The 26444-nt window shown below is 42.1% G+C and overlaps 1 protein-coding gene across 40 annotated transcripts in view; it reads left to right on the forward strand.

The window, feature by feature from the left end:
* magi1b (membrane associated guanylate kinase, WW and PDZ domain containing 1b) overlaps nucleotides 1-26444 on the forward strand; it is a 134974-nt gene that overhangs the window by 47365 nt on the left and 61165 nt on the right. For 25 of the 40 annotated variants that reach the window (XM_083534710.1, XM_083534715.1, XM_083534712.1 and 22 more), the window contains exon 2: nucleotides 3800-3916. In XM_083534710.1, coding sequence (XP_083390836.1) covers nucleotides 3800-3916 — 117 coding nt within the window. Of the gene's footprint in view, nucleotides 1-3799; nucleotides 3917-6444; nucleotides 6998-11579; nucleotides 11819-26444 lie in introns of those variants that run through there. The other 15 variants (XM_083534705.1, XM_083534723.1, XM_083534727.1 and 12 more) reach the window with 8 other exon arrangements.

Below are 26444 nucleotides of genomic sequence, written 5' to 3' on the forward strand. Positions count from 1 at the left end.
TCTTTTCGCCTGCGCTCCGGCAGACCTCGTGTTGAGCTGAGCTGATACGATTTTAAACACTTCCTCGTCGACTTGGCCCGGCCGCCCTCGTTTTAGACAGAAAAGAAAAAAACCTGTCACCGTTCCATTATGTTATCAGATTAAAGGAAGTGTGTTCGATGAATTTACAGAAGGTCGGGACATGAAGGCAGCATGAGCGCAGACAGGCCCAGAGGGCACCAAGATCTGATGTAATTTCCTTTTCAGAGCGGGAAAGAAAGGGAGACAGGGCTAATACAAACAGGGTCCCGGTGCCGAATGTGTATTGTCATAAGTAGCAAAGATTCAGATCAAATCATTTGTGCAGCCTTGAATTTGTGTGTCGTGTCCCATCAAGTCACCTGATCCCAAACACTCGATTCCACGCCCGAGTTCAGACACATGTTCAGCACCTCAATGATACGAATACCAGGATTTGGTACTCTTTGACATTCTGCACCAGTTTGACTGACTTCGAATCATTTCTGCATATATCCAAGAGCTTGGTTTCTGCAGGACGACTGCTCCGCATTCCCCGTCTGTAACCGAGCTTTCATTTCAGCTCCTGACTGTTCCAGTCTGAGGCGTGTTGTGCGTGTTAATAAGCGGGCTGGCGTCGGAGCGTGCGCCCAGGGGACTGGCATTAACACATAAACACCATTTGGCCATCGGCATATCTTCGCTGGGTGAGCGATCTGTGTCTTCGAAGCAGATGGTCGAGCCGAGGGTGGGAAATTCTTCACATGGCCTGCTATGGTGTGGCTTACACAGTGACACACACACACACACACATACCCACTGCCAGGTAATGGCATTAGTGTGAAAGAAAGTGTAGTACTGGGTGTTAAACGTTGCATCATTCCTCACACATTCAAGGATGTTGACATTTCATTTCTATGGGCTTAGCATTCCGGTCAAATCAGGGCGTGTTTCAAGGCTACAGACAAGTGGTAGTGTTTCTAGACTCTGTAAAGGTGGGAGTGTCTTTAGACTTCATACAGGTGGGAGTGTCTCTAGACTTCGTACAGGTGGGAGTGTCTCTAGACTTCGTACAGGTGGGAGTGTCTCTAGACTTCGTACAGGTGGGAGTGTCTCTAGACTTCGTACAGGTGGGAGTGTCTCTAGACTTCGTACAGGTGGGAGTGTCTCTAGACTTCGTACAGGAGGGAGTATCTCTAGACTTGTTACAGGAGGGAGTGTCTCTAGACTTGTTACAGGTGGAAGTGTCTTTAGACTTGTTACAGGTGGGAGTGTCTCTAGACTTGTTACAGGTGGAAGTGTCTTTAGACTTGTTACAGGTGGGAGTGTCTTTAGACTTGTTACAGGTGGGAGTGTCTCTAGACTTGTTACAGGTGGGAGTGTCTCTAGACTTGTTACAGGTGGGAGTGTCTCTAGACTTGTTACAGGTGGGAGTGTCTCTAGACTTCGTACAGGTGGGAGTGTCTCTAGACTTCGTACAGGTGGGAGTGTCTCTAGACTTCGTACAGGTGGGAGTGTCTCTAGACTTCGTACAGGTGGGAGTGTCTCTAGACTTCGTACAGGTGGGAGTGTCTCTAGACTTCGTACAGGAGGGAGTATCTCTAGACTTGTTACAGGAGGGAGTGTCTCTAGACTTGTTACAGGTGGAAGTGTCTTTAGACTTGTTACAGGTGGGAGTGTCTCTAGACTTGTTACAGGTGGAAGTGTCTTTAGACTTGTTACAGGTGGGAGTGTCTTTAGACTTGTTACAGGTGGGAGTGTCTCTAGACTTGTTACAGGTGGGAGTGTCTCTAGACTTGTTACAGGTGGGAGTGTCTCTAGACTTGTTACAGGTGGGAGTGTCTCTAGACTTGTTATAGGTGGGAGTGTCTCTAGACTTGTTATAGGTGGGAGTGTGTCTCTAGACTTATAGGTGGGAGTGTCTGTAGACTGGAGTCAGGTGGACGTGTCTTTATATTTTAGGCTGGTGAGTTTGTAAGTAGAATTCTCTTTGGTCAGTGTGTCTACAGACTACGACCAGGTGGGCATGTGTTTTGGGTGTGTGTGTCTGTTCGTTTCTGTAGATTACATGCTGATAGGCATGTCTGTAGGCTGGAGACATGTAGACGTTTCTTTAGCTAGAGTTGTGGATGTGTCTCTAGAGTGCAAAATGCTGGGCGTGTCTGCACGTGGTCCCATTACAAAGAAATTTCAATGCTTTTCCTACACTGACACTGGAGACTCCTCCCATGCATGTTACAAATATGTTTCGTTGTATAAAACATTCTGGGCAAGACTCTGATTTCAGAGTCCATTAGAAATAATGGTAAATGTATAAATAAAAATAAACAAATAATTTTGGCTGAAATTTTTTGCGCCTTTAAACTGGTATCGATGTCAGTTTCCATCTAATTCAATTTGAAGTGAAAAATAATTTGGATTTCAGAATGGGATTTCGCCCCTACCCTTGGCTTGAATATCCGATTGGATGTTTGATGTAATTGCCCAGTGCTCTGTATATAGAAATAGCCATTGACGAAAAAAAGCTCAAAACTTGCACTTGATTAAAGACCCCACATCTTCAAACAAGAGGACAGTGAGCTCGCTGATATGTCTAGCTTGTTTCTATGGTAACGGATCCAGTGCAGCTTGAAGTCTCGTGAGAGAAGAGTTAATACAAAATACGGCTTCCTTCGGCGCCGCTAATTCGATGAGCTGTTGACGGTAAAGTGGAAATGATGAGTCTCGGTTGCCGAGTCTTTCCATCATCAGTCACAACCCGTCATTCGTCGCAGGCGGATCACGACTGAACACCAAAAAACAAAATACGATTCCCTGTTTCAATTAATTAGCGCTTTGCAAATACAGCTGTCTTGTAGATGTTTATTCCTCACTGTCTTAATGCAAAATGAGTTTTTTTTTTTTTTTTTATTCTGTTTTCATACCTGTTTAAATTGAGTCATTTGATTTGTTCAGGGTTTCCTGTGAGCATGTTTTATTTTTATTTTTTATTTTTTACCTCAGCGAGTCTTATTAACTGCTTCAAGATCTGAACATGGGGGTGCAAAGGGGCAGAAACTTCACTAGAAACTTTCTATGTGAACTTCATTAGCAGATTTTTGGTAATCTGGAAAAGTTTCTAGAAATTGATGGGAAAGATTTAGAAATTTAGGAAAAACTTCATCACATACAAACATAAATATATATAACATTTTGGTCATAAGCTGACATGCATGCAAACTAATACAGATTTTCTTTTACATTACATTTTTGACTTTTAATTGTTAGTATAATTTTATTGCACAGTAACTTACGCAAGTTTTAAACAAATGTATGCAATGCAATTTTGTGAATTCACAGTTTATTCTCATTTATTCTCTGCCATTACCATGGAAAGTTTCCCGTCATGAGAATCCTGGAAACAGTTTCATGTTAGTCTAAACGTGGTTTTGCTTCTTATTTTTATAAAGTTACATTTCCACTGGTTTCACCGCCTTCTGTAGCTCACCAGCTCTTTTCTCTATATGTGCATGTGTGACTCTTAATTAGTTTTTTTAACTCCTTTAGTTTACCCTTTATCTTGCCCTCGCTGTAGTTTAGTTAGCAGTAGCTTCTTCTCCCAGGCGTGCTCCCCTCCCTCGCTCTGCCGAGTCTCCGAGAGTGAAAGCAGGATCAATAAATGTAAAATAAAACTCTTTTCAGGAAGCTTGTTAAAGACACATAACGACGTAACCCGATTCGGTGATCTACTGTCTGCTGCAGAGGCTTTACACCGACTCACTTCACTCTGAATCATCCTGTTTTTCTCCCTGTTCCTCCTTAGGAAATAAGCTGACCAAGGACCTTAAGCAATACCTGAGCCAGAGGTTTCAGAAATCTTCAGAGGACCACAAGCTCCAGCAGACCATACGGGATAACCTCTACCGCCATGCCGTGCCTTGTAAGTCATCCATCATTTTTTCTTCTTCTACTTTTTCCATCTTTAGAACAGTCACATGACTCTCACAGAAATCAGTAGGTGGCGTGTGTGCAAACTTCGGTCATTAACTTTTCTCTCTTTTGAAAAATATGAATGTGAAGGTATCTACGGAATCTTGTGTAGTGAGCCACGCTGTCTGTGTGTGTGTGTACTAATGTATTATATGTGGGAGGGTGAAAAGTGTGTGCGTGCACTCATTGAGGACATGCTGTGGAATTCACACAGTGTTTGAGTGGGTGGCGGCCATGTTCTGTGAAGAGCTTTGGTGATTTATAGGTTGTACCAAGTGTGTCAAGTCAAGAAGCTTTTTGTCATTTTAACAATATATTCTGTAGCTGAAGCAGTACACAGTGAAATGAGAGAACGTTCCTCCAAAACCCAGGTGCTACATCAAACAACGTAGAGCTACATACACAACATAGAGCGACATCACAAAACATAGAGCTGCATCACACAACATAGAGCGACATACCCAACATAGAGCGACATACCCAACATAGAGCAGCATCACAAAACATAGAGCAGCATCACAAAACATAGAGCGACATCACAGAACACAGAGCGACATCACAGAACACAGAGCTGCATCACAGAACACAGAGCTGCATCACAGAACACAGAGCTGCATCACAGAACACAGAGCTGCATCACAGAACACAGAGCTGCATCACAGAACACAGAGCTGCATCACAGAACACAGAGCTGCATCACAGAACACAGAGCTGCATCACAGAACACAGAGCTGCATCACAGAACACAGAGCTGCATCACAGAACACAGAGCTACATACACAACATAGGGCGACATCACAAAACATAGAGCGACATCACAAAACATAGAGCGACATCACAAAACATAGAGCGACATCATAAAACATAGAGCAGCATCAAACAACAAAGAGCTACATGCCCAACATAGAGCTACATGCCCACAGGTTTCAGGTTGTAACAGTTTAGTAACACCCAGAGTGTGTGTGTGTGTGAGTTTTGTGTGTAGATTGTTTTCATCCGACAACTGTGCTTTTGTTTTTTAAGTATTATTCTTTTAGATCAGATTGGTGATTAAATGTGCTTTCTTGTTTTTTTTTTTTTTTTGCTTTGTGATGGATTTTGCCGTAGATGATTTGTCGGTCAGCAGAATGATGCAAAACAGATCAGATTACTGATTCACGGATACAATCCGCCAAATGGTTTCATACCCTTCTATGATGCAGTTCAAATGATTTGGATACACCGACTCCAAAACTATATGCATCAGTGCACAGTGGAGTCTCTCCATCTCTCAATACCATCGTTATGACGCCATGGCTATAGAAACCATTAATATTATAGAGATGGCATTATTAAAGCAAGAACCTCAATGAATACAATTTACCAAGCCTCCTTTCACTGTAGCCACAGCTGCACCACTCACATCATCTTCAGCAGAAGCATCGATATTAACCTCATAACATGACAAAATCCACATGGGTTTCATTTGTGTAGTTTCTCTGAATTGTTACGGTTTCCCTGGGGATTGGAAACGAAGGCAAATTGTGTGTTTTTGTGCAAATTCTACCGAAAGGGAAACGCAAAAGTGAAAAGAGTTCATGTAAAAGTGTAAACCGGATCTGAACTGTTTTCCCAACCTTTCCTTATAATGTCCAACTCTGGAAAAATGTCAGTTTTGAAAATGTCACAGAAAATTGAAAAACCAGCATCCATATCACTTTCTTTTGCTCTGTCAGTTTTTCTCCTCTGTGTGTTTTCATCGGTCTCAGACGTGACAAAGGCGTGTCTGAGTCGGTAAACAGATTCCAGTACACTCCCATCTGCGTTTCCTCCCACCGCTGTGCAGCACTATGAACAAAAGCAGTCACGCTTTCAGCCGATTGGATAATGTATGATTGCGTGATTGATGGACAGAAGACAGCTGGGCAAGCTGGATGGGGAGACGTGGGCTCGGGAGAGATCAGACAATCCGATCTGTCTGCCCAGACTTTAAATCTGGATTTATATATGTAGCAACCCTGACTCATATAGAATCATCTGCACAGGAGTGTATAGATGATGAGAATGGAAAAGGGGTAACACTGAGTTTGGTCCTGGCAACCCTGGACAACTCGGTGTGGGTGTGTGTTTGAGGGTCACTCATGGTAAGGCATGAGTGTGTGTCCGGGTGCAGCTGCCTCTTTGTTTCCTGATGGCCTGAGCGATGAGACGCCTTGCCAGGTGGCCAGTGATTGTGTGTGTGCGTAAAAAGGGGGACGACAGAAGGCCAAGGGTGACAATTAGGATGCGTGACCCCTGAGCAGGTCAACTTTTGCTGCTCTGTGAGAACTTTTTTTGTTTTTTTTTTGTTTTTTTCCTGTGTGGAAAAATGAAGGTTGATTCCGTTCTCAGGTTCGATATTTTCCTCGACGTTCGTATTCAGTGACGTCGGCAGCGTTCGAACCCGACTAGAGAAATGGTGGCCGTAAAAACGATGGCGCTGTCCCTTTAAGACGAAGCAGCTGTGTGTCTGTGGAACAAGATGGTTGCCATGAACACATCAAATTTTTCTCCTGCTTTTGCTTCTTGCTCATTTGCGTTTTTTGCTTAAATCAATTGTGTGTTTATGCATTTTTCCTCTATTAGTTTGAGCATGACCAGGGATTTTCTTTCCATTCTTTTATTCCCCCTTTTTTTCATTGGAAATCCTTAGGGGATGTGAACAGGTGCTTGTCCGCTCTTGTGCACAAATGAGAACAAGTCCATTAGTCCCTGTGAGTGTGTGTGTTGGGAGAAGCAGGTCTTCTCTCGACTAGTTGGTCAATCGAGCATCACGACACGGCAGTACAGCCTTCACCTCTGAAACCCTTCCTCTGGCCGTCTCCTCCCTCCTCTCTCTCTCTCTCTCTCTCTCTCTCTCTCTCTCTCTCTCTCTCTCGTTCTCCCTCTCTCTCTCTCTCTGCTCTCAGCAGCAGTCGCCTGTCTCGCCACTCAGGTTGCCGCTGCTCCATCTCCAGCACGCCGGATTAATCCTCCGTCTCTTTCCAAAGCCTCCGTCTTTCTCTACACAGAGGCAAGTTGCATTTTCATGCTTCTGTTTTTCTTTTCCTCTTCATAACGCTGCTTTTTTCCCCCTCAATTGAATTAATAAGGCACAAAAAGGAGTTCTGGGTCTGGTATATATAAAGGCTAAAGGAATGGCCATGGTCTGGGAGAGGGGGATCGTTGGGGGGTTTGGGTTGATGAAGGGATAGAAAGAGCGCTGGAGTCACATGAAAGGCTGAAAGACAGATGGCTTCGTGTTGTGGCATTTTTATTTATTTATTTTTGTATACATTTTTTTATTATTTTTTTTCTTCAGCCTCAATCCAATTTATCCTGTGGCAATTGTGCGTTAGGGCCCAGGCATCGTTATTCCTGCCTGGGTGCATGTGTGTGTGGAAGCGTGTGTGTTTGTGATGGAATGGCGAAGGGGCAGGGTGTGTGAGCCGTGATCAGCTCCAGATGTCACCTGAACAATGGTGCTCTGTGGAGTGGTGAGAGCAAAATCAAACCCTGTGTGTGTGTGTGTGTGTGTGTGTGTGTGTGTGTGTGTGTGTGTGTGTGTGTGTATACTTTCTTAGCTCTGTGCAATGCAATATCAACACACACAGTGGCTTTGAAACCTCACATTCAGCTCCGCCTGGGTAATTTCTCAGCATAGTTTTTTTAATAAATGTTTTTAAGTGGCTCGAATATTGTCAGGACAAACGTCTGAGAAACAAGAAAACTGCGAATTCAAGACTCCAGAGTTGGTCAGATGTTCAGGAAGCCGTCCACTGAGAAATTCTTGCTCTGTGAATCCACCCATAATAAACCTATTCTATATGTAATGCAGTGAAACTGGAAAAACATCAATTCGAGCCCCTGTTGCTGGTTTTAGTTTGTTTTTCTCACCAGCATCAAACATGCATTAAAACCATGTAGATCCTCTCTCCCAGCAGCGATCCGACCTACATTTACTTATTTTTAACCTACTCGGAAGATGGTAAAACCCGAAATAGTTGCTGGCATCAGACTTTTGGCATAAAAACAAATCTTTGTTGGCATAAAAACAGGTTACAGACGACTGATGAATCAAAATTCCTGACAAAAAAACCCCCAACAACCCTGATTTCTACAAATGAATGACGACTTCCAATAGATAGAACAGTGACTTTTTGTCAGTCAGACCTCACCTGATAGCATTAGCATCCCATCTAACAGGTGTTGTTAACTCCAGAGCTTGAAAAAAACCCACCCTGCCCGCCTCTGATTAGCAAGCCGATCAGAGGTACGATCTTGGAGCATCTGCTAGTCACGATTAATTTCCTGTTAGCAGGTGAGGTGTGTAGCAGAACGTTCATGACAGAAAGTCCACCGCTTATAGTAAAAGACATCCATCTTCCTGCATGACTCTTTAAGAACATGCTGGATCAGGATAAGTGTCTAGATTTTTTTTAAGAATTTGCTGGTGTGTGCATGATTTGTGCGATTTGTACACACCCTGGTCCGCTATTTCACGCTCCGTATTAACCATCGATGACGAAATAATTATTTTCTTGTTTTTTTCTAAATACCCTCGAACGGTCCGAATTCTATTACGATGCAACATGTGCATGTGGGTGGATGCATTTTATTCTGTTCAAAATGAATCCGCAGCTCTACGGCACTCTATTTGAGGTGTAAAGCTTCTCTCCTTGGCGTTCTTTTCCGAATATCCAGAACTGCAATGTGGAACTTTTACCCAATTTTCACCTAAGTTGGTGACGTGACCATTCCCGCGTATCATACAGCAGGTCCGGTACACAGGGACGAGGAAAGCGCCGTCTGCCCTCTTCCACATACATGAATTCACCAAAGCATTTGATTGGCTACCTGATCTTACTTGTAATGTCGCAGTGACTTTGCCTTTGTATGCATTTTTTATATATTAGAGGGGTAACGGTACACGTATCCGTAATGAAATCTTTCGGTTCGGTACATATGTGTGTAAATGCAATCCTTTTTACATGCTAAACATAGTTACAATTGGAGTTCCCTATAAAAACGTGAAGTGCGGTTAAGGTCTCCGCCTCGCCCTTCGAGCGCTAAATTATTATTAAACTTAAAAACTGCAAAATCGCAGCCACTTCGGGTTTTCTGACAGTCCAGCGATATGAATTCTTTATGTAGAGCTTCAAGATTTTCTGATAAAAGGAGGAAAACCTGGACAATGCCGCATATCGAGGGAGTGAATGAACGAAGGATGGAAGGAATGAAAACATTTTTTAAAATGTGCTGAAATAAGTAGAGCAGTTAAGTGGATCATATCTTTAGAAAAATAAATATTACATGTAAAACACACGCACGCACGCATGCACACACACACGCGCACATCTGTATTACACAAATGGGGTTAAATAAATGACGACATTTGCATTTTATTTATTTTTTGTATTTTTTTGTATTTTGTATTTGTATATACATTTGTATACAATATTGACTCGATCCTGTTAGTTATTACTTGCTAAGTCGACTTCATTACCTTATCATGCCACTCTCTCTGTAGAAGTAAAATTTGGGAATAATAAAATTCGTAGCTGCTTTGAATAAATAAAAAAAATGAGTCATCGCTTAATGGTCTAATTTTCAGAATATTCAAACATCTGCTCGTTTCACTGCAAAAAGAACACGTACAACCAAACCAACACTGGGTTTCCACAGTCCACTGGGTAGAGCTTCATCATTTTGGACAGTCTGACACACACACACACACACACACACACACACACACACACACACACACACACACGAACGCGCGCACGCATTCCTAGCTCTAAATCCCACTCCCAATTTAATTTGCAAGTGAAAAGCAGCCAGGAAAAAAGGAAAGAAAAAAAAGTCTTCAGTTTGAGAGTTAAAATGTCTTTGGAGAACAAAAGAGGAAGAATGTGCTTTTAAACACCACCCTGTTCACCTCGTTGCCTTGTGCCGAAAAGGTCATGGGTCGACTTGACGACAGGGGGTTTTGTTTTGCATCAGATTTTGCAGCTTATTTAATTTTTCATTATTTATTTATTTATTTTTACCATTTAACGGACTCACATCAGTGCTCGGCGCTCAGAAGTAACACCACTTCACATCGTCGCGGTGATTGATGTTCCCAGAGTGTGACTCGCATTCAGACTCACCCTGAGTCCGAGTAGAGTCTTCTGGAAGCTTCAGTAGATGAAGTGAAGAAGACAAAAAGAGTGTGTTGCTAATTTTCATGCTGAATGCAGCTCGATTTATTTCAGTATGCAGTATATAAAACGATACATTAAAGTACGGTGCAGCTACTGATGCGATGCGAGTCCCCCCCAATTACGATGCGAAAAATTGAAAAAATATGATTCTCCGTAATTCAAAATGGTTCAGATAGTTCACTTTTATTCCTTTGGTTCAAAGACTTCAAATCGTCAATTTACTTCAGTAACTTCTGATTGTAACGCATTCACAAACACTTTCACAAACGCCTCGTAGTACAAAAAAAGGAAAAAAGGTTAAATAAAACCAAAAGTTATTTTCCTGTTCTGTCTTCAGATAGTTGCAGCTCTGCCTCTGCCATGTTAATCTGTATTCTATGCGACTCTCGGGACACGCCTCGGCCTCCGTAGCTTTGTGATACGTCGTATTCACGTAGCAGCGACAGTGCTGAGAAAAGGCTCTCGAGACACAGTTTAGCGACGAAAAATCTATCTTTGTTTTTCCTATAAAAACATGTTCCACGGTGCGTTTTTCCACCCCTGGTTTCCAGCTGGTTTCTGCAAGTTGCAAATCTCTGACACTGGAGACTCCTTGAATGAATGCTTAATAAACACCTCCTGTCAAGCGTTATATTGGGGGGTTTCTAATAGTTAAATTATGCAAAGCAGATACCATGCAGATGCCTGCAAGTTGTTTCCATAGAAACGATAAGATTCCTGTGTTAATATAATCTACAGGAGTGAGAACTAAACTTGTGCTGTAGGGGGAAAGTCAGGATCGCTAATCGGCTTGTGGTAGAATACCGTATGTTCTATTGATGGACTAATGTTAGGACTAGAACATGCCCCCATTACCCTGGTCTGATTATGTTGAAGAAAAGAAGGAAGTAAAAAGGATCGAAGAAGGAAGGATCTTAAGAAAGAAGGAAGTATCTAACGGAATGAAGGATTGAATTAGGGAAGGAGCTAAGAAAGGATCTAGGGAAGAAAGGAAGGATGGATCTAAGGAAGGAAGGTAAAAGGATCTAGAGACAGAATGAACAAAACGGGAAATAAACTGGAAGGAATAAAATGGAAAAAAAAGATCGAAGGAAGGAAGAGGGATCTAAGGAGGGAACGAAGGAAGGATCCAAGAAAGGATCCGAGGAAGGATGGATGGATCTAAGGAAGGAAGGTTTTTGTACACGCAGCAATTGTGTCATCTTGTCCGTCTTCTTTGATGTGTGAAGGTCCACCGTTTTCCCTTTTCGACCGGCGGCTTGGTCACATGCCTCGTGTGTGTGTGAGACAGAGATTTATGAGAATGTCTTGCTTGCAGAGGGAGCATGTGAGTCTGAGAGAGTGAAAGAGGGAGGTGGGGGACGAGAGAAAGAGAGAGAAGCGAGGGAGAGGGAGAGAAGTGGGCGGGTGAATGTGGGTGAGCGAGCTCCTCTCTGTCAGACGGTGTTTGCTGTGCGAGTCTCTCACATTGGCTGGGCTCCGGCGCTGGACTGGCCGACTGGCTCGGAGAAGAGGGAGAGCTGGAGAGAAAAGAACGGCAGGGAAAAAGGGAGGAGGGACGGACAGAGAAAAGAAGAGAAGGAGATAATCGCCGGATTCGATCGTTTCCGATTCTTTCTGTTCAATCAGATGGCTGGGATTTTTCGAAGGTATTTGTGCAGACTTTCTCCCCCCTTCTTCCTATTTGATGATGATGAGGAGGATGATGAGGGGGGATAGTTTGGCTTCCGGGGTCTGAGGGGTGGGGGTGAGGAGATGAGAATAATAAAGTGTAATAGAGACGGCGAGACGGAAAGGATGGAGGACGGAAGGGGTGTGTAAGAAGCGGGAAGCATGTTGAGGTGGCTGCAAACAGACACGAAACAAGAGGCGTGCGAGTGCATCTGTGTCTTTGGGGTACGATCCAACCATGGGGTGAGGGCTCGTTGTGTTTGTGTGTGTAAGCGTGTGTTGAGATTAAGGTGCCATCCCTCTGAGTTAAGCCGTGATCACTGACATATTGGAGGCCATTATGGACGTGTTGCCGCTGGGTGGCAAACGAGCAGGATGGATTCGAGGACGTCGGCATCTTTCAAGCCGTCCTCAAGCCCTCCGTGGTGCCTCTGTACACTCAATCTCTCCTCCTCATACCGTTTCGTTCTCTGCCTTTAGAGAATGTGCATTCATGCGGATAAAGAGCTGCATCTTTGTGTCTGGGCTGCGTTTTAGCCAGCTTTCTGGGTAATTGAGTTTTCTGGAGCCTGCTCGGTGCTCGCTCCTCTCTCCACCCTTCTTTTGCACGTCCTTTCACATGTATCATATATTTACATTCGGACGATCCCTATGCAGTTCCATCACGCATCCACACAATGCTAATTTACCGTAGATTGGGAATACTACATGTCTATAATACAGCGGGACACGTTGCTAGCATCCGGGTCTGTCAAATTTATACTTAGTATAAAAGCCCCCATCATTAACACAAGAATCCATGGGCTACACCAGGAGGGATCGATACGGATGCCGGAGGTTTCAGGAAGAAAACGCCGGAACGATGGCTGGCTGTTTGTTGGATTAACCCTTTGCTGGGACAGATGGCTTACTCCCTCACTGAGCCAGAAGGCCTGTCTGTCACAGTCAACATGGGCTCGCATCCCAAAGCCTCTTCATCCCCACAGCTTTTCCTTTTCCGAACACCGCGAGCCAAATCCCTCTCTCTCGCTCTGGTGCCATCTCTCTGCTTTTCTCTTTTTTTTTTTTTTTTTTTTAAATGTGGATGGTGGGACCTTCTTAATGTCTGGAACGAAGTGCGAAAGATTGCGAATGTGTTGTAAACAATCGATGGTGAGTAATTCACACTGGCCAGTGTTCAAGATTAATGTGGTTGTATTAAAGGTTGTTGTTTTTTTTTTATGATGATATAGTTAGTTCTAATAGACCTTTAAGGTGCCAGATACCACATGGCATGAATCAGTTCTGCAAAGACAGTGGATCGGGTGTCGCAAAGCTTCTCCGGATAGGTCGTGAGCTCGGGGAGTCAAGCGATCGCCTCATTGTTGAAGTAATTCTGGTGTCCACGACAATGGATTTGCTTCAGCATCTTCACCGTAATGCTTTTCAAGAGTCTATTGGATGGAGAACTACAAGGACCGTAGAGATTGCAAGACACTTTAGAGATCACAAGGAGTATAAGGAGCCATAAGGAGTATATGAAAGTTTGGGGAACCCTATGGAAGATGGGGGTAATCCTTGAAATATTGAAGTAATGTGGGAAATGTATAATGGGGCAAATTGTCAGAAATGATGAGGATCTTGTTGAAATCTGGAAGAACAAATACATTTTAAGAAGGTTGTACAGGTAAAGGGAGCATTGGGCACAGCTCGAATAAAAATTTGGTGAAGGGGAGAGAGTAGGGATGGTAGGATTCATAAAAGTTAATGATGTGATGCGGCGATTTGAAAATTTTGTGCATTGGATAGAAGTTGGCAAAACCGACTCATTTATATAACTATTATTATTATTTCAAAAGTGAACAATAATTTATAGCTAATATTTGATATGTAGATCGATTTCTCCTCGCTAAACGGTTTCTCGAGCGCGTTTTTTGCCGCACCGCTGCGGCTACGTGAATATGACGCATCACAACGCTACGGAGACCGAGGCGTGTCCCGAGAGTCACATAGATTAACAGATTAACATGGCAGAGGTAGAGCTGCATCCTCCTGAAAACAGACGACTGGTTTTATTTAATAGTTTTTCTTTGTTCTTTTTTTTGCACTACAAAGGCCTGTTTGTGAAGGGGCAATGCGTTAGAAGGTACGTTCTGACTAAGTTAATTGATGAGTTGCTGTCTGTCTGAACCGAAGAAATAAAGGCGAACCATCAGTACCATACTGAATCGCACAGCATCGTATTTTTTCCCATTTAATCGTATTGTGATTAATCAAACAGAAATCGGACCGCGCCGCGTCGTAATGCATCGGTAGCTGCTTCATATGTATCGTTGATGTATCGTATCGTTGCATCAAGGTGTGAATCGTATCCCCTTTAGGTATGGAGATGCACATCCCTAGTAGAGAGGCATTGGGAACTCTGGGACCGATTTGTACTAAACAATAATTAATGTATAGAACTACTGTGGAAGAAAGGGGAAATTCTAGGAAGGTATTTGGGATACTTCCCAAGTACCTTCAATACTGTAGGGGATATTGAGAACCTTGGAACTATTTGGATGTGTTGAGATATATGGGGAATATAGGAAATTCGGACAAACTTTTAGGAATATGTCATGGGACGTAGGAATTTTGGGTTTTCTAGGCAAGCTTTGGGCTGTGTGGAGAAATCCAGGGGATGTATCTTGGAGAATGTGGAAAAAGTCTAAAGAAATTGAAGGAAGTGTAGAGATTTTGCTGATCTGTAGCCAGTTTTTGGAAGTGCTGAAAAAAGTCGGATCCCATTTTTTGGGAATAGAAAGCCACTAGGAACTGTAGGAACTCACAGGGAATGCATGCAGTAGCTGAAGTTACTGTATAAAAAGGTCAAATATGGTACACTTTGTTCAGTCATGGTGCTTGAAATGAATCAGGTCGAAATGGTGCTAGTTTGAAACTGCTGCCTATGTGGTCATGGGGTTTTGAGATGCTGTGTGCTCTGAAGCCTGAAGACGAACACACAGAGCGAGCCTTGAAAGATTGTCGACAGGACTTACAGGTGGTATGGTGCCCTCGACTTTGCTGGCACTGCGAGTGTTATTTTATTAAAAACTGCTTTGCTCTTGTAGTTTGGCATGTCGTTTCAGATAGAAATGGGTTTGCAACTAGTAAAGATGATAATGAGAGCATTTTAAACACGCCATGTATCAAATTAGCCAAACATCTACTAGATACGTGATTGCTTTACGCTGTCTTGCGTGATCCATCCTTAAAGGTAACTGTTTTTATAATACGTCTAGATGCGTCTCGAGCCAATACGACTGACCATGATTTAAATAAACGATCTTTTGAAAAGACCCAGCAATCTGAAATTCCTGGAGATTGATTCGAATGCTTTGTTTGTATAAGAATTGTACATGTGTAGGTTTAGCTTGAATCAGTCGTTCCTTCTGGACACCTTATGTGCTTCAGAAAGGTTTATGACTGTATTCGTTGCTGACCTGAGAGTGAAAAGCCCTGAAGCTGTTCTGTATAATAAACATTCAGAAGCCGCAGTGGTTTCAGATGTTTCTGTCTGCACGCGAATACGAACTTTCCCTGCAAGTTCAAAACTGGGGCAGATTTGTATTTGTTTAGGCTCAGGGGGACATTCTTTCGTTCTTGGCATCTTGTTGGCATCATGCTGGGCACCATTAGGATTAATCCTGTTAATGAATAAAAAAATCTTTAATACATCGGGTCAAGCTACAGGTAGACCACCAAGAATGGGTTCTCTCTGGCATGTTGGTGGGAAATACTGGTATTTGTAGCACATTGCAGTGAACAATAATGTAAAGTCTTAAAAGAGTGTGGAAACAATAGAACGTGTCGAGATGTGGGAAAATTATGGATACAGGGCCGTTTTAGCCTTTTTGCCACTCTAACCCTCCCCCCCCCCATGGCTCCACCCCTTTTACCACATAGCTCGCCCCACATCATACAAATCATACACAACTTTCCATAATAAAGTTTGAACACATTTAATAACCATGCAAAAATTTCCTGAATTTAAATATGTAAACATATACTTTATATTAAACAGGTAAATAATGGGCAAGGGGGAAAAGCATGGGCATCAGGGCATGGGGCACTCATTGCGACTGCCTAGTTGGCCTATGCTTAGTAATGGTGAATTTGGAGAAGTGTGTAAACTCTATATAACATAGGCAACCATACTGAACGTTGATTAGGACATCTAACCCGTAAGAACTCTTTTAAACTCTACATGGAGGCAAATTGGAACCCTGGGGAGGGAAAAAGCTCATTTATAGGAACTCGAGGGTCTTTTAAAACCATTGACGTTCAGGAATGCAGGAAACACCCAGACCTAGTGAACCAGAAAAGCGTTTAAGAAACCACAAGAAAACGAAGAAACATATATGATCTTTGAGGAAATATACCAAACTGTAGAAAAAATGTAATACGCCAGGGGACTAGAGGGAACATGCGGCTCTGTGACAGACTGTACCCATTAGGAAGACGAAAGATTAAAGGAAACATAGACACTGTAGGGGATATACAGTAGACAAATGTTTCCTGCGGTTCAACTAAAGGTTATCCGACAGGAGAACACATGCTTTTCTTGATCTGCTGATGTTTGAAGGCTTCCTTATACATCCTTATTGATCTGGATTAAAAAAAAAAAACTTTGACCCTGATTCTTATTCCAGGCATCTAATTTCTGAGTAAAAAAAAAGTGGAAAAAAAGGATATAGTGTGAAGTATTGAATTTTTTTTTTTCCATACATTTACTAAGAAGGAGAATAATAGAAAGAGGAATATATATATATATGAATAGGGAGAATGAAAGAACAGAATGATGGGTATCTGTGCAAGATAAAGAGACTGGAAGGCCTGCTGAGAGAGCTCGAGTAGCCGATATTACTCACTGATTCACGCTCATGAAAAATTTAATCAAGCCTCAAAGCTGTGAGCTTTAGCTTTGGTGGGGGAAAAAAAAACAATCCCCATCTGAGAGGATGGACTTCGTGTTTTTCAAATAGCCGTTTGTGATTTTTAAAGGGGGCGCGCGAGGAGTACGTTGGCTTTCTTTCTGACTATCTGCTGTTTCCTGAATAGGAAACATTAAGTACTTTCCAAAGTACTGGTTATTTAAAACTTATTGATACAGAAAGGCCAAAAGTGATAATCATCACATGATTCATCAGTAAACTTATTTGTGTTGAGGGCACAAAAAAAAAAAAAACGTTTAAAAAAACAAAAAAATCCTCAAAGCGTGACATAAACAAGCAAACAAACAAATGAAAAAGAAAGAAATAGTAAGAAATTAGGGAGAGTGGTGGCTCCAGCGGTTAAGGCGCTGGGTTGCCGATCGGAAGGTCGGGGGTTCGAGCCCCGGTATCGCCAAGCTGCCATTCTTGGGCCCTTGAGCAAGGCCCTTAACCCTCTATGCTCCAGGGGTCCCTTACGAGGGAAATATCAAGGTCCGTGACGTTGGGCCGCCTTCCAGTGGGCTCACCACCTGCAGGAGGGACCGTAAGGGACGGTGCTGTGAGGATTGGGCAGCAGTCGAAGGCGGGGGCCTGCTTAGACTGCTGCCCCCGCGACCCGAATTACGGATAAGCGGGAGAAAATGAATGAATGAATGATAGTAAGAAATTAACTGGAAATACATGTGAGGTGGTATCCAAAAGGTCCAAGACTTTTTTTTAGAACATGCCAACAGATGGCAGCACATAGCTGCACGCACAGTCACAGGGAGCGCCAACCATCATATGTCAGTGTGCCAAAAACACATGGTCCTGTTTACATCAGGAGCTGTTCATCTAGTGCTATTCTGACCACATGCATTACTTACGCGTGAGTTTCTCACTTCCGCACCCACCCTAATCGCCCGATTTGGCTTCTGGGGACTTCGGTGAAGATCCGGCCCAAGGGTCGCCATTTTGACACCGTCGCGGAGATTTGGAGTGAATCGCCTATATAATTCTATAGCTAATTCACCCTCAAGTTTCATCATGTTGTGCATAATTTTCTGCTCAACACTGCTGTAAATATTGGTTGTTTGAGTTTTCATAGCTTTATGTGGATTTGTTTTGACTTGCCTCATCGAAGAGCCTCAAAACTACCATTCATTCAGTATATATATATATATATATATATATGTGTGTGTGTGTGTGTGTGTGTGTATATATGTATGTAATTTATTATTTTTTTTTCTCCTCAAATTATTTTAGCACAAATTCAGTCATGATGAAATCCAAACAGATAGTCTTTTTTTTTTTTCTTTTCCTAAAGCTGTAAAATTACACACATACCCGAAAAATATATGTGAGCCGAAAGTGGCGTTATTATTTTATTTATTTTTGAAATGCATATTTCTTTGAAGGAGCTCTGTACTAATATCTAATTTTCTGGTTGGTTATAGAATCCGTAATATTTAACTATGCACCATAGGACAAAAATCCCATTCCACATTGAGTCGCAATTTGCTTTTCTTATAACCGCCACTCTTCGGGGAAGATGTTTCAATAGATTTTGTGGAGATTTATGGCCACATGAGTGTAAGTAAAGTCAGGTACTGATGTAGGTGAGTAGGTTTCTCGGGTGCAGTTAGAATTCACATTCATCATATTTAAGAGCTCTACAGCAGATCACCACTCCAACCCATGCAAAGCATGTCTTAATGGAGCTGGTTTTATGTACAGAGACATTATCATGCTGGAACAGGTTCGGTCTCCTTGTTCAAGTGAAGGGGAATGTTTTCTGCTTCTGCAATCAAAGGCATTAGAGGTCGACAGATATTGGATTTTAGAATGGAAACTGGATAAAAAAAAAAAAAAAAAAAACTCCATGTAAATTGTACTGCATAGTACTCACCTTAAAACCAAAATAAAAAGCACTGAATCATGAAATGTGCTAAATGAAATAAATATGAATAGATTAACAAACAAAAAAAAGAAAGAAAGAAAGAAATAAACTGGGAATACTTATGAGGTGGTATCCAAAAGTTTCAAGACTTTTTTAAGAGAAAAAAAAAATAGATTAATGACGATAAATATCGAGAAAAATAAAAGGCATGCATTCAAACTAAAGCAAAACAGAACACTGCAAATAAAAAAAGGTTATCCAAAAATGAATAAAAAAATTTCCTTCAAATAAAAAACACGTCGTGTCGGCAATTCGCTTCCAGAGGCCGCTCTCGTATTGTATAAAGCAACCCGGAAAAACTATCGGTATGGATTTTTGCAGAGTTCCCGCAATCAACTCTTGGCAAAAAAAAACCAAAAGATGAATCGGTCGACCTCCAAAAGACGCCCTTTATAATTGTGTGCGTCCAAATTTGGGATAACAGTTCAGAGAAGACGTTAAACATAAACCGTATTGATGCAGCGGGCTATCAGCTGTTGGGCAGGTTTTATTAATGGTTCTAAGGTTATAATAAATTAAGCTTATCGCCTATTTCTATTCCAGTGTCTCGCTTTAATGTGTGTTGCTTTCAAAATCAGCGTGTAATTACGAATGAGGTTCTCTTTCCCTGGTTTCTTTGTTGTTAGAGTTTAATTTACTGGCTTTGTGTAGCCCTGCTGGGGAGGTTTGTTTCCCCTGTCTGCTATTGCATCTCAGGTGTGCAATCATTCTTGTTGCACTGTAGCTCCCCTCCTTTCTCCTACTACCCCACCACACCCAGCATGGTTGCATTAGAGGCTGGAATTCTCCATGACGTCAGCGTAAGGGGCCGAACTGGTCAAAAGAATCTGCTCATACGGTGTGAATTTGAGCTGAATTTAGATTGTATTCCTCTGGAGTGAGGGAGTCCTTTTTGTGTATGCGGTTAAGATTACCAGAAGGCATTTGGGATTAAAGACTCTTGGTTTTTGTGGTTATAGTGGGTATATCGTGTGATTTGTCTGTGGCCTTTGCATAATAACAAAGTCTAATATAATGTAGTTCTCCAGATTTTTTATTTTTTTATTTTTTATTTTGGGTCAAGGTATTGCAGAGAGGCTGTGTAATATTAGGAAAAGCCTGCTTCACCTAGCATTGATCACTTTCTAGAGTTTGTAGAGATTTCAAATGTATCCCTCTTGCATCATTATCATTGTGTTGATTGTCATACATTCGCTGATGTTAAAGTCTGGGAGAAAAGTCAGTCGAAGTGACTATTAGGCCTTAAGTCCACTATAGCAGTGGTGTTTCTTTTAGCCCCTCTGATGATATTTTAACTTCGTATCTGCAACCGAATTCATGTACAGATCTGCGATCATGAAAAAGTCCACACCTTCCTTTGTTGTATGTTCTACATTTTCGATAATTTCTCAAACGTGTTCCTTGTCCTTGTTTCACTATTACACCTTCATGCAGAGGCTCTGGATTAAAGACTTCTCTTCAATACGCATGCTCTTAACACTGATGCAGTTAGGAGACCATAGCATCATGTAACATAATCTCTCAGTGCTGGCAGGCTCACTTAAGCACTTACAAAGGGTTTGTGTGTTTTCACCAGTGGTAGAGATTCACTCAGAAAAATACGACTCTAGTTAAAGTGCTCGCTTTAAACTTTCACTTGAGTAAAGTACAAAAGTGTTTGCCTTCAAATGAACTTAAGTATCCAAAGTACTATGATTTATTATAACTATAATGTTTCTGTTATCATTTTTATCACAAGACTCTTTACTTAATCACCTCAGTTTATGTGTAAAGACTCTGTGACTCTCAGCACACTGATCTATTCATAGAATGATATTAAAACTCAAACACTGATAGATTTCTATTACAATGATCACGAGCCCAAAACCTTCTTTTCAACTACTTAATAAAAATGGTGTAAATGAGGTCACGTGTGTTGTGGTGAGTTCGAGTCTGGAGTTTCTTCATCATTTTTTCCTCTGTAAATGTTCTGCTTGATGTTGAACTGATGCTGAACTGTATGTTGGTGATCAGTAGATACACCAAGCGCCAATCAAAACAAGTTCCAAATGGAACGCGCGCTCGTATCTCTGGTTCCAGAGTGTTCCCAGGGATGAGAGATGGAGTAGGACACTCTGAGCTGACCTTCTCATCATGGTTTTATTCTGATCAAGCCAGTAGAGCATCTCACCAGGATGAGAACAGTTAAGTAAGATGCACGATTTGTGGTTTTGTTACTACACACTAAGGCAGGAATTCTATCTAACAACATTCCCAGGTCATATTGTTTTCACAAAGTTCTACATGAACCAGATTACAATGTTTCAAATGTAGCCTTCTCAACCTTCCACAGCATCCAGGTTCTCCTGTGCCTTTCCGACCTGTACCATTGTCCTGATGCAGTTGTAGGGTTATCTGAGGTCGCGAGCCTGCCCGAGTAGCCTGGGATGACTTTTTGAGGGCTTGGATGTATCTTTCTTCAGCTCTGCGTTTCTATTATGAATGCAGACTCTTTCAGCTCCCCAAAGAAATCCACACAGTTGGGTTCCCATTTGTCACTGTCTGCTATCTTTGTCTCTTTTTTTTTCCGCTGTCTCTTTTATTCGCGCATATTTCGAGCAATGATAATTTCATGGATTTTGACTTTGTCTAAACAGCTGCTGCAGTTACAGTAAATAAATCAATCACATCAAATGGAGCGCTGAAGACTGGATGTGCTACCTCCAAAAATATTTATCCCTACCTTCTACTACGTCTGTCCTTCCCAATACGGCTTTTCTGCTCGACAGGGCGGTATGTTAACGTGTCTGTAACACTAGTAATATCTTTGTGTCATGTATTTCATTTCAACGCAAGATAAATTTGGTTATTCTTGATGCCAGGATGCTAAGTGCACCAAAAGACGGCCATGCATTTCATACCCAGATCTTCAGAGGTGTCCTATCTGAATCAATACACCTCTTAGCACCATCATTTTGATGCCACGGCTATAGAAACCATCAAAACGCCTATATGGTTGAATGAGCACAGATTTCCACAACACACTTCACAATCTGGTAAAACATCTTCCCAGAAGATAACAGCAAATGGGGACTAAATGTGGTGTCCACAAACTTTTGTCAATGTCAATATAGTGTTTTAGTAAAAACCAGAGAGTTTATAAGCCCTCAGTTCTGGGAACCCTGCAAAGATAAATCCCATAATAAGCATAAGCCTGGCTGATTACTGAACCGCTTCCATCAGGAAATCGTGTGTGTGTGTGTGTGTGTGTGTGTGTGTGTGTGTGTGTGTGTGTGTGTGTGTGTGTGTGTGTGTGTAAATGCAGGTCATGTGTTTGCATAGCGAACGGATAGCTTCGGAGACTCAAGGCCTCTTTCTTCTTTCCCTTTTAATAGGCGAACTAAAAGAGATTTTTCACACCCGGTTATTTTTAGAAGTGGCTGCACATCAGAGCTCGAGCTGGTACTTTTATAAAAGCCTTGTTTTAAATACAGCAGTGGATTTTTACCTCCTGAACTCCCAGTGTGTTGCTTTGCAGCTTATTACAGCTCAGACTACGTGGAAATCGGACCTGTAGCTTCGAAATTGCCCACCGATCAGTTACCGAATGTTTCAGGCGTATAATTTAGACATTTCATTTTTAATGTATCATTAGCAAAGCATGATGTGTGTTTTCAGTGCTATCTGCTGTCTTTATATCCTGACTGTCACTTGATTCAAAAAGCCTGCATTGATATAGAGTGCGCTAAGTTATTAAAAATGCATGTATCCCCCTTTCTGGCCGGCTAGCATCAGTCCCACATGCAAAGCTTAGCTTAGCTTTGTCACACACAATCCATAAAAGTGAGACAAGTAGAGCACAGGACTGACGAACTTCTTTTCCTTTATCGTGTCCACTACCGGTCAACCGATTTACAGACAGTTGATTGCTGGAACTATCGGGAAAATTTTTTTTTTTCGGGTTGCTGGAGCGGCTGAGAAGGTCCACGGTCGTTATACAGTACGAGCGCAGCCTCTAGAGGCGAATCACTGACATCACGTGCTGTTTGTTAAAGTGTTTATTTAATTTTGGATGCTAATTTTAACATTTACTAATACGTTTTTTAAATGAAGGTAATGTTCATTTTTATCTGTTAACTTTAGATGATGCACTATAAACTAACCTGAATTAAGGTACAGCAGTCTTAAGAGTCAAAATAAACAGAACGTGGCATCAATCAAACGCCTCTAGAGGCCGCTCTCGTGGATATCGCAACCCAGAAAAACTATCTGTATAGATTTTTAGGCCAATAGCCCATAGTTCCAGCAATCAACTATAGCCGATTAACCGGAAAAACCGATGAATTGGTCAAACTTCAGTCTGGACCCTTTTAACCCTGTGTCAGTCCTGGCTTCCTTACCTACGAAATATGAAAGATTAAGAAAGATTGAAAGTGAGTAAACTAGTACAGTGTAATTCACTACCCGAGTCGTCTTCGGAGGAGCGATAAGAAACAAACCAAACAGCATGACACACTGATCCCAGATCAGTCGAGGGAACTGAGGCAATATCCCAGCCAGGCCAGGGAAAAGAGAGACAGATATGATCACATGCTGTTTGTGTGTGTGTGTGTTGAGGCTTTGGTGTTGAAGTTTGGAGAAGCCTCGGATGCTGGCTCTGATTCACTGTGACTCAACACAGCTCTTTTCTACAAAGTGACATGTTTGTAGCGTGGCAAAAATTTCACAGCAGATAGAATGCTTTGTGTGTGTGTGTGTCATACAGTTGCTTGGTGCATCAGGTTCAGCATTTAAAGCTCATGTGTACGTGCGTGGATGGGTATGTGAGATCAAGTGCTTTATGACCTGACCAATTAGGTTGCAATCTGGGATGCTATACACACTCACACTCATATACACACACACTCATACACACACACACACACACACACACACACACACACACACACACACTCACTCACTCACTCACTCCGAGACAGCCATTTGTAGATAATCGTTCAGTTGTGTAACAGCTGATAGAGTGGGCGGGGTTTATGAACCTCCACTCTGTGCAGACCACTCCATCCAGCACTGTAGGTTGGTATATTACAGTCTGAAAAATGGGATTTGATAAGGTTTGGGGTGTGTGTGTGTGTGTGTGTGTGTGTGTGTGTGTGTGTGTGTGTGTGTGTGTGTGTGTGTGTGTGTGTGTGTGTGTGTGTGTGTGTGTGTGTGTGTGTGTGTGTGTGTGTGTGTGTGTGTGTGTGTGTCTCAGTGCCCACACTCTGACTCCTAGCAGGTGTGTTCGGGACGCATGTGCTGCCGCTTTATTAACTCTGGCTCTCCGTCATTAGAGCAACACTTATAAATCTTTCTGCTCTTTCTTGGGTTTCTCAGCTTGCAGATTCCACAGTTGAGTTGATATGGCATTTGAATATGACACACACACACATTCACACACAAGAGTTCGAGCTGTCCCCTGAGGGCAGGTTTTCTAGCAGTGATAAGTTTTGGCTCAGCTGAAGTTCACACACCAGTGTTGTATGTGTGTGTGTGTGTGTGTGTGTGTGTGTGTGTGTGTGTGTGTGTGTGTGTGTGTGTGTGTGTGTGTGTGTGTGTGTGTGTGGGGGGGCTGTTAGCCATGGCAGCTGTTCAGGCTTATTGCTTCGGATGGTTGGAGTTTATACTCATAAAGCTGAACTAGTTTCTGGCTTGTCGCTAATGTGGTGTCTTGGTGTCCAGGACTTCATCTTTAGTTCAGTCGTGTTGGATTTGGAGACTTTGAACTTGTAATGGAGTAAGTTTTGCATGATTTAAGTATGATTTAAACGCATGATATTTTTGCGTAATTTTGCGAACTTGTAACAAGCTCATTTCAGCCCGAATTTTTTTGGGAGCAAAGATGAACAAGAAAAGTTGGTCTGTCTGATACATGACTCCTGATTGAACACTTGTATCTCTTGAATTGCGTTTGTTTCCTAAACAACTGACAACAACAATCAGGTCCATCTTGGTGTTGCTGGGATTTGAACTCAGGACCTTCTGATCAGAAGTCCAACATCTTATTAACTGTGCTGCCACTTTCCTAACTATATCTCTATAAGATACCAACCATACAAATATAAACATTTTCCCCTGAGCTTGGAACACAATGGCTGTATTTTATCTATATGTCGTTTTTTTTGTTTTTGTTAGGGTTTGTTTGTACTGTGAGGCACATACAACTGAATGAATATTGTGAGACCGAACTTCCTGATTGTGTAAAAGCCCAGGATATGAGCTCTCGGAGCTGCAGCGAATCGTCTCCCAGCCTCATGAGGACTTGGCCGGATTTTGAACCCAGAGACAAGCCAGAGAAGAATAGAATAAGCTGTGTTGATTAGCGAAGACGTTTCATCATTTATCTGAGCCGCTCCTCGTTGGCGAGACATTCAGGAGACACCGGAGGAGAGCAGGTAGTCCGCGGAAGCTGCAGCCTCGAGTGCTGACACACTTCCATTTTTAGAACGTACGAGATGATGCTTGATTAATTACATTAGGAATGAATGGTCGTGTGTGTGTGTGTGTGTGTGTGTGTGTGTGTGTGTGTGTGTGTGTGTGTGTGTGTGTGTGTGTGTGTATATATATATAGAGTATTTGTAGTCATAGTGCTCTACGGCAGATTCTACGAATCCAGAGCGAAACACATCCCTCATAAAATAAGATCTTGCTGAGAATAATTCCAATAAATAAATAAATAAATAAATAAATAAATAAATAAATAATAAAAATGATAGCTGTAGTCAAAGTCGTCAAAACATTTGATATAATATTTATTCATTATAGATATGTTACTACACATATATGGTATATTAGCGAAAGTATTGGGACACCCGATTTTTCCAGTCGTATGCGGTTCTTCTTCAAACCGTCACCACAAAGTCGCACAATTGTACAGAACGTCTTTTGATGTGGGAGCATGAAATTTCCAAACAAAGATCTCCTGCTGTAGAGCTCCAACTCTATTGACTGCACCCCAGGAAACTTCTCACCTTCATCAGTACCTGATTTACTAACACCCTCATGGCAGATCTCCACAAATCTAGTGGAACATATTCCTAAAAGAGTGGAGGTTGCTATCACAGTGAATGGCGATTGAATGTGGAGTGGGATGTCCACAAACTTTTGTCCATCTGGTCTATTTTTTCCTCAGCATTTCCATATACAGTCTAAAACTTTCCTGAATGGAATTAAATTACACAATGTCTTCTTTCATCTTCACACCTGTGTATTTTGAGCATTTATTGCCCCTGAGACAGACAAACATACGCAGTGATACACACATAAACACACACACAGCTCAAAGAGTCCTGGATCTGCTCCGTCATGTGGCTTCACAGCTTCTGCATTCTGGTTCTATTCACGGTTCCTCATAAATAACTGATGGTCTCTTTATTCACACCCTCAGTGGGCTCTAATCCGGGAACATGCCTCAGATTCTGACCTGAAGCAGATAAAAACCCGAGCGGTAGAGGATGATTAGAGTTTAAAACAGCCGCCCGTGTTTTTTTTTTTTTTTTTTTTTTTTTTTTTTTTTGCACCATCTGTCAGTTTGGAAATATGATGAGAGAGAAGAGTCTCACCAGTGACCCAGTGGAGTTCTCTTTCTGAACTGGGATCATCACAAAATCAGGTGCTGTATTTCTGTGTGTGTGTGTGTGTGTGTGTGTGTGTGTGTGTGTGTGTGTGTGTGTGTGTGTGTGTGTGTGTGTGAGA

The sequence above is a fragment of the Silurus aristotelis genome, assembly GCF_946808225.1.
Source record: "Silurus aristotelis genome assembly, chromosome: 28".
NCBI lineage: Eukaryota > Metazoa > Chordata > Actinopteri > Siluriformes > Siluridae > Silurus > Silurus aristotelis.